Below are 9,345 nucleotides of genomic sequence, written 5' to 3' on the forward strand. Positions count from 1 at the left end.
TCTGTTCTCAATTTGCTAGGAAGATTGCTGACTGGGTGTGCACTCCCATTTGCAAGACACAGTGAAACAATTTTGACTTAAAGAGAAATATCCAAAATTGTATTGGGTAATGAAAATAATGAGAAACATTGAAAACAAACTTTATGTAAATTTACTTTATTGTTGACACTTTTTTTTTAATAAAAAATTTTCTGCATTAGCCTAAGTGAGGATGTTCATATTAGCACCTTGACTTTCACAGGTTACAGCAGCAGATACAAGGATACATATTATGCTGGTGTTGCAGAGGGCTGCTGTTAGGCAAAATTGTAGGTTTAGGTACCTTAAGTTGTTCAGTAGAGAGCAGAAGCTCTAATGGTTGAAGGCTTTGACATTCTTCTTTACAATTTCTGATGGAGCAGCATGGGTTCTTAGTGCTCTTCTCATTGCACTTTTGATCTCTCAGCAGATGTGTCCTCAATCCTTTTTGCCTAAGATAGTGTTCTCTGAAGACTAGCAACACTTAGAATATGCCCTGCATTGTTTGTTTCTTTGTTTTCATGGCCAAGGCCAGTCACTCAGGAGGTGCAAGAATGGCAGCTTCTCAAAGATATCTCTGCCAAGGCCCCCTATAAACAGGAGGCAGAGATACTGTACAATATACTGTTAATGGAAAGGAAAAGATAAATCTGACTAACTGAAGTTTTCCCCTTAAAAATCTTGAGATTTCATGACCAAGAAAATACTTGTGTTAGATTTGTCTCAGGATTGTACATAAACTGCTGGTGTGGTGATTGCACAGGTGTGCCATTAGATGGCCAAAGTGTCCCAGGTAAAAGTGGAGGGAGGTAGTTTGGTAAATGCTACCTTACTTACAGGTTATCATAGGCATGGGTCACATCCTGGGAAGTGACAGCAGTAGTGACTGTTGTCATGCATCGTGCTACGCTCGCTACAGGTGTGCTTTGGTGAGGTTTTGTGATTTTTGGTTGTGTTGTAAGCAGAGTGTGAAGATGCTCTCCATCACAGTAAGCAGTAAGCCAGGCTGGATGAAGCCTTGAGCAACCTGATCTAGTGAGGATGTGTCTCTGTCCATGGCAGGGGGGGTTGGGACTAGATACCTATAAGGTCCATTCCAACCCCTAAATTCTATGATTCTATGGTTCTAAAATAAACATGCAACTTTAAAAAAGTCAATTCCTTTGTTCTCCAAGTGCCTGTTATTTGAGAGGGTGGAGAAGTATGGCAAATTTTAGAAAGTATAAAATAAACAACTGCCTCCTTTCTTTCCACTCACTGCTTCCTCCAGCTCCCTGTACCTTCTTGCACTTCTGTACTCTGTGTCTGAACTCCTTTCAGTGAGATCCAGCAAGCCATGAAAATGTCCCTCGCAGGGGCCTTGATCTTCCCATAATTCTTTTCCACTGGCTCGTTCTTCTACATCTTGCAGAGCGTCCGTTGTCTCTCTGGAGTTGCAGTAGATTTCCATGTTGGCTGCAGAAATGATTCGTCTTAGGAACAGCAAATGGTATGAATTTCCTTTAGGCTGCCTATGTTTTATAAACTGCTGCAGCAGCTTTGTTTCTGTCAGGTCTCTCTTGTAGCTCCCCATTACAGTCCCATCACTGCATTCTGTACTTGTGTCACTGTTATGTTACTGGGTCTGCATTTCTCTAAAGATTTCTGTGACTGATCCAGGTCTTTCCAGGGACATGCACCATCAAATGGTCTTTCTACAACTTTCTTTGTACAGGTAACTTGTTTTCATGTAAAGTAATTTAGGAGAGGCATTTCCCAAATATAGCGTATGTGTTTTTTAAGAAGTGGGGAAGGAGAGAGGACGGGGAAACTAAATGTTAGGACCACAGTGACTTCTGGGCAACGGAAGGCAAATGTGTTACTAGAGAAGTATGCTTTGTAGTTATTTTATTGGTACGAAGAATGCACCTTTCATACCTGTGGAGCAGAGCTCCCATTCCTAAGGATGATGGGTTGTTTTATCATTCAAATGTGAACTGTTGCACATGTGTGTAAGACTGTATTGACGAATACAGGCTTTGCTGAGAGAGCTTTTGTAGTGTTTGCACCCTGGAGTTAAGGTCAGAACATCTAGAACAGCTGTGAGTCTGCTTTGCCTCCTTGGCTTTAGATAGTAAACTGTGCTTTCTTTCCCAGAGTTCTCTGGTTTGTACCTAAATGAAGCACGACATAAACGCGTTTACCGGGGAGGTCGAATGTAGGGCAAATGGCAGGTAAAGGGTGTTTTGATTGTGCTCCCTGGTCTCTGGCAGTAAGCTGCAGCAGAAGGGAGGGGGTCTCCATTTGTACTATCATGTGCTCCTGCTGTTTCTCTTGCTTTGGCTTAGCAACTGTGTGACTGCTGTGCTAAGTGCTCTGGAAGGCCTTGCTGGTCCTGTGACACCTTAATGACTTGTTTTGGTGGTTTTTTTTCTGTTCACAGCAGATCTGAGTCATTGCATGAGTGTGGGATTGCTAGAAAGTGGCAACACATGTGGGTGGTTGGAGCAGCAATGAGAAATTGGGTCTCGCAGCAACAGTCTGCAGTTAAAAGTCTGAGTGCTGTGAATCTGCACCCAGAGCAAGGAGATATTTTAGTTGTATCCCTGGTGGGCTTTATTCTTGTGTGGGACTTGAACAAAGCTGTTTGTTTGCTGCACAGAACACTTTTTTTCCAGCATAGTGAGGAATTCTTGACACCCTGTGGTAAAAGGTAATTTTGTGTTCATAGAATCATAGAATTCAAGGGTTGGAATGGCCCTTATAGATAATCTAGTTCTAACCCCCTCTGCCATGGGCAGGGACACCTCCTCACTAGATCAGGTTGCTCAAGATCTCATACAGCCTGGCCTTGAACACCACCAGGGTTGGGGCAGCCACCATGTCCCTGGGGCAACCTGTTCCAGTGTCTCACCACGCTTATAGTAACAAACTTTTTTCTCACATCCAACCTAGACTTTCCCTCCTTCAGTTTGAACCCATTACTCCTTGTCGTGTCACTGCAGTTCCTAACAAAGAGTCCCTCTCTGGCTCCCTTGTAGGCCCTTCAGATATTGAAAAGTTGCTATGAGTTCTCCACACAGTCTTCTCCAGGCTTAACAGCCCCAGCTTCCTCAGCCTGTCTTCATAGGGGAGATGCTCTAGTCCTCTTACCAACTTTGTGGCCTCCTCTGGCCTTGCTCCAACAGTTCCATGTCCTTCTTATGTTGAGGACACCAGAACTGCACACAGTATTCCAGGTGGGGTCTCACGAGAGCAGAGTAGAGGGGGAGACTCACCTCTTTTGACCTGCTGCCCACAGTCCTTTTGTTGCAGCCCAGGATTCAATCTGCTTTCTGAGCTGCTAGTGCACACTCCTGGCTCATGGTGAGCTTCTCATCCACTGGCACTACACAAGTACAGGGTAGCTGTCAGTGTTGTTTGTATTTTACTGCGTTTATGCTTATTTTCATATAAGTGTATAGACATGAGTATAAGCATTTTTGTATCTGGACAAGTTTTGTATCTCCAAGTTTTTATGTTTGGAATTTGTTCTTTATCTTGAATCTTCAATAATGACTGTGGTCTGGAACATCATGAGAACACACACTGTAATGTCATTTGTTCATGGGTTTATGTACAACTCGTGCACTGAAGGCAGTGAGTTTCATGTAAATATTATAGGTGGGGTTGAGGTTGCCTTACATCTGCAGTTAGAACACGTTAGCATTTAAAATTATTAAAAGCTCTTCCAGATTTCAACTATTTGAGTACAGATGTTCAATTCATGACTCAGGATAGATCTTTTTTTAATTCATTTTAAGCTTCGCCCAGAACAGTTCAGCTGCTGCAGGAGATAAGGTTATGGGAAAATTAGGTTTTAAAATATATAAAAACAATGTAAAGGGACCTTTTATTTGAATTTCCCAATAAAATAGCAGGTAAAAGTTTTAAGGGGTCTGCTTGTATTTTCTAGTGTTGACCAAATTGTGCTTTCATCATCCCTTTGAGTAAAAAACCTCATTGTATGAGCATTGATTTAATAAGTTGTGCTCAGTGTTGTCAAAATCACAACTGAAGCCCAGGAATGGGGCCTGAAAGCAAGGTCATCTGTCTGATTTATTCTCAATAATCTGTTTGCCAATCTCAGCTGCTGTCCAGGAAGAAACACTGATTCAGTGCTGGAGTGTAAAAGTAAACTTGGGTTAGACACTGGAAGAGCTGCCAAAAAAGAGTAGGATTATGTACCTTTGAAGCAGAGAGAGCCTAAAACCAGCTATGATGCAGTAAGAGAAGGGGAAGAGACCTGCAGAGCCATTGAAGATGCTAGAAGTGAACATGGGCCCATAGACAAGGTGTCAGAGAGAATACATAGCAGGTACCTGTAAGAGCACAAACGCTACAGTAATTGTCTTTGTGGAGGGTTTGAGTTTCCTAAGGCATTGTTTTGGTACAGAAAGCATGGGGTAAAAACTGGGAACTGGAGAGGAGAGACCCCAAAATGCAGGACATATTCTGCTTTGTGCCACCTGGAAGACAGAGCTCTTAGTGAAAGCAGATTGTAATTGGCAGGGAACTAAGTCTTGTGAAAGATAGACCTAAGGCCATGAATGAGTGGTTGTCAGCTGGGTTTGAGTTTTATAACTCTTGTTTTATCTTATCTAGTTTTTAACTGACCTGATGATGCTGATCCAGCTGATTATGAGGGGATGTATATATATCTAGTCTCAAATGACAATGCACCTTCAGCTTAATTTTAAACAAAGCATGACAAAACTGCAGGAAGGACAAAGTTGCTTTTATTTTTAAAGCAATTTCTTACAGCTTTGCAAAGGCATTAGGACTTCATAAAAAAAACCCAAACCACAACAACAACCAAACAAACACAAAACTTTACCAGAAAGTTACATGCATTCCAGAATCCCCCACAGCTTTTCCTGCACCTGAAGGCAATTGCCAGATCAAGATTTCTGCACTGAAGGCAGCACTGCAGGGTGATCTTGCTTTGAAGGTGCTCTATTTTTGCTGGTGTTCTCAGCTATACTTTACATATCTTTTACAGATGGGACATTGTAGCTCCCAGCCCAGATGTTTGTATGGCATTATCTTCATGCTAACAGGGAAATAATGGACAGGAGCACTAGAGCTTGGGCAGGTGCTAGAGCTTTAGGAAGAAATTCTTCCCTGTCAGGATGCTGAGACACTGGAACAGGTTGTTCAAAGAATTTGTAAGACACCCCATCCCTGGAGGTGTTCAAGGCCAGGTTGGATGAGGCTCTGAGCAACCTGGTCTAGTGCATGGTGTCCCTGGCCATGGCAGGGTGTTTGAAACTAGATGATCTTTAAGGTCCTTTCCAAGCCATTCTGTGGTTCTGTGATTTGTCAGTATCAGAGCACAAACCAAAATACAGAAATACAAAGGAGCTTTCTCTAGTTCTTAGCTTCTCAGTCCCAAAGTCAAATAAGAACATCCTTATCTTCAGGTAATTGTTTTTATCTATCATGCCCAGAAATAAGGTGGGTTTGGTTGTTTGTTGGTTTGGATTTTTTTTTTGCTTTGGCCACATTCTTTTTTCATTTTTTTCTAATATGACTCATTTTGGTTGTGCAAGTTGCCTGTAGTAGCCAGTCATAACTGCTTTCAGTGGGAATTTTAGAGAGTATATATCAGTGCATTGTCCATTGCACCTGAGGAACAATCTTGTCCATTTACATTTCAGGACATTTTTTGTTGTTGTTTGGTTTGTGGTCTTTTCCTAAAGAGTACTTTTTTGAGGAATACACAAGCACTTTAAGTAAAAATCAGACAGTGCCACGTGACAACTCTTATGAGTCTGTGATGTGGGTCTGTACTTCACAAAGCGTAGCTGGTTTATCAGTGCTCCACTCTACTTCCTTGTAATTTAAAACAAAACCTCTTAATTAGAAATAAAAAAGGGAAAACACTTTGAATCTGTTAAATCATCACAGTCCTGGCTTTTTACCCCCTTGCTATTGAGATACCTGGCTGCAGATCTGCAAGTGCTGTTCCATGTCACAGTGTCTTATAAAGTAGAAGTATCTGTTTTATTGCTCTGGTTTGTAATTTGTTAAAGTAAACACAAATTTCTGGAGTTTAGAAATTTGACATGCACCTTTCTGTTTCTTCATATTTTAAATAGATTTCTTTAATGTGTTCTGTTTCCAGAGAGAGTGCAGAAGGAGGAAGAGTGATTGTAGAAGTTGGTGACAAAGTGGCAAAAGTCAGAAAGGTATGCTTTTTGTCATCTTTTTCTTATATAAGGATCCTGATATTCTGATGCTCTTCTAGATTTGCTTGGCTATTGGATCATTGTAATAGAAATATTAAGGGAGAAGTTTAAACTGATACAAGTCAAGAATAATTGCAGCAAATAATTACAGTTTATGTCTCTATATTTGTCAAAGCTTCTGTAGTCTGGCTGCCTGCCATCATTCAGTGCTGTTAGTAAATTGTTTAGGATGGTGTGCTTATCTTCCTGTTACTAACATCTGGATAATTTCTGTCCCTGTGTCTCTTCTCCTCTCATATTTGCACTCAGAGTGCAACTGATTTGCATGAAATGGAGCAAAATGTGTTGAGCTACACTTCAGGCCTTGGTAAAAGACCAAGAGCTATAAGAATAAACTGAATGTAACCATTGTCCTCCATGAGAGCTCTGGAACCAGTGTAGATGGGAACTAGCCCTCTCGTTTAGACTCTTGAACTGCTTAAAGCTGCCACAGTCCTTGAATAAATTAGTAGAATGGGAGCAAAACCATTCTATATTGTCAAATATGTTTCTGCTCAAAAATCAAATAAATGAACTGTAAGATTACTGTGGGGATCCTGGAAGATGGTTGCCTTTTGCATGTCTTGTCTCCTTTTTCTTTGTATCTTCAATGCAACCCAGTTACTCCAGATTGCTGGTTCAAGAGAAATAATATACTAGGTTTTGAAGAGAAACTTCAGCAAAAATTGAATTAAAGGATTTGAACTATTTGCCTTTTTCAAACAGAAATATTTTGTATTCATTACAGGTGCTTTTTCATAGAAAGAAGAGGGGAAAATATTAGGGGTCTGAGAGGTCTTGTGGATGTAAAATGTTGCTTATTTTCTGTATATTTTCTTTTCAAAGGCTGTGTTTGCAGATCCTGAGATACACTACTTTCTGAAATATTTTTCCCCAATTTCTTATACGTGTAATAAAGCTCTTGAAGAGACATATGGCCTCCAGGAATGACACTGTGTTCTGGTGCTTGGCGTGGGAAGGCTTTAGTCCCCACCACATGGCTGTGAGGGTTGGGGCATGGGAGGCTGTCTGCCCCTCGGGGGGAGCATATCCCCACAGGTGGAGGCCCTGGTCCTGCAGCTGCCTGACTGTTAGACACAGAGGTTTCTGTATTTCATTTGTTTAAAGAGAAGCTGTGGGCTGCCTTGGCATGCTGGGGAAACCTCATCAGCGAGGTGGATTGCTCTTAGCACACCAAGGAGAGTTGTTTGGAGATACAGGGGTTGACTTGTGGGTGTCACCTCTCCTGAGGTTTTGTAATTGGTGAGGAGTTTGCTTTATGCATAAACTAAATTTAAACAGCCTTTGATGAATCCCAGTTAGAATGTAAATTATTATTTATACATCTGTGATCACAATGCTCTATAAATACAATGTCTGGGGTGGGTGCACTTCCTAGTTAAGAACTAGCACCCTTTCAGCAGAAGAAATAATCAACTCTGTGGGCAGGGACTGCTTGTCCTGAGGTGGAGGGGTAGGGATTTTTGGTTTGGTTTGGTTTTTTGCACATTGCAATAGGAAGACAGTGCTCCAAGCTGTATTCTGCTTATTGCTGCAGAAAATCTAAGAAAATAAAAGATAACAGCATAAAAATCTCTGAATCATGACATATTGAAAATGTTATTGTAGAATATGATCAATAGGCTCGTTAGGATGTTAATTCTGACTAAAGGAATTGGTTGTACTTAATTCAACTTTAGAATCATTCAGGGTTTAAAACACACAGGCCACCTTTACTTCAAAGATGATTTAAAACTATTTATGTACTCTCTTGCTTTCCTCTTTCTTGGTTTAAAAAAGCACAAGCCTGTCAAATGGACCTTTAAATTAATTTTCCCTGTAAGCCTCACCGCTGGTGTCAGATTTCAGTGTTACAGCATACTATATCCATTCATCTGGCAGACAGCAGTGTCATCCCTGGTTTTTGGGACTGTTAGTAAAGAGATTTGGCTACCAAGTTATAACAAACTTTTTTTTTCTTCATATGTTATTATGAATGTCAGGGTTATAATAAAGTTACCAATTAGATCAAAATTACATACAGGTGGTGTTAATTATGTGTAATGTTTTGACTCATTACTCTCCTCCTTTGAGTAGATCAACAATGCATGTTAACAAGTTCATAATGCAAGTTCATAATGAAAGTTCATAACCTTGTTCATAAGTTTATCTGTTTTATTACAGATCACTTGGGCAAGATTCTACAGAAAGACTTATATGATTCCCTTAATATTAGACATAATTTCTGACTATTGTGCTAGAAAGGCTTTGCTGTCATTGTTACTAACTCATAAAGGTTGGATTTGGACTGCACAGTCCCAGTGACAGAAGCATTAGCTTGCAACCATGACAAAGCAAAGGAGAAATAAGGGAGTGATCTACTTTTTCAACTATGCAGTGAGAAAATTCTTTTTTGTCTTCTCATTTCTGTGATGTGAGTCTCACTGAAACAGAAGCATGACAGAAATACCAAAAGGGTTTTAAAGCTTTCCTGCCAATGCATAGAATTTGTGAAGATTAAATTGTTTATTGTATACATCTTGGAAAATGTTAGCTGTAGTAAATGAACCTTTCAGTAGAAATGCTTCAGCAGGTCTGTCATGGATCTCTCTGCTTCACTCTAAGCATCAAAGAAAACTGAATAAAGAGGTTAAACTATTTGCCATTCCTTTTCCACAGTACAGATCCTAGAGAAACTTCCTGGTAGTTTGAAAATGTTTGCTTTTTTGTCAGCTTCAGAGTGAATTGGTCTTTCTGTCTTTTTCCTTTTATTGTCAGGTTGACAGTAGGTTTGATAGCACTTGGGACTCAAGAGAACAAACTGTGGCCTTCAGCTTTGATTACTGCTACTGGTCAGTTGATCCTGAAGATCCAAATTATGCATCTCAGGAAATGGTGAGTGATGCTGTTCTTCATGTCTGTGTTCTGATCCCATGTTTTACTTTATAATCACACCTACAGGAAGAGATCAAGATGTAGGATGCATAAAATTTCATTTTCTTTTCTGCCCCATCTTTTTCTTATTTCATTTGTTGTACCACAGTACTCAGTCCTTTGGTATTAAGTAGGTGCAGCAGGA

At 40.4% G+C, this 9,345-nt stretch overlaps 1 protein-coding gene across 1 annotated transcript in view; it reads left to right on the forward strand.

The window, feature by feature from the left end:
- Nucleotides 1–2,175: 2,175 nt before the first annotated feature.
- The window catches only part of STARD9 (StAR-related lipid transfer (START) domain containing 9), an 89,765-nt gene continuing 82,595 nt past the window's right edge, over nucleotides 2,176–9,345 (forward strand). The window contains exons 1-3 of the mRNA XM_009074938.1: nucleotides 2,176–2,231; nucleotides 6,164–6,227; nucleotides 9,045–9,161. Coding sequence (XP_009073186.1) covers nucleotides 2,176–2,231; nucleotides 6,164–6,227; nucleotides 9,045–9,161 — 237 coding nt within the window. The remainder of the gene's footprint in view (nucleotides 2,232–6,163; nucleotides 6,228–9,044; nucleotides 9,162–9,345) is intronic.

This window comes from Acanthisitta chloris, unplaced genomic scaffold (assembly GCF_000695815.1).
Source record: "Acanthisitta chloris isolate BGI_N310 unplaced genomic scaffold, ASM69581v1 scaffold18115, whole genome shotgun sequence".
In the NCBI taxonomy this organism is placed as follows: Eukaryota; Metazoa; Chordata; class Aves; order Passeriformes; family Acanthisittidae; genus Acanthisitta; species Acanthisitta chloris.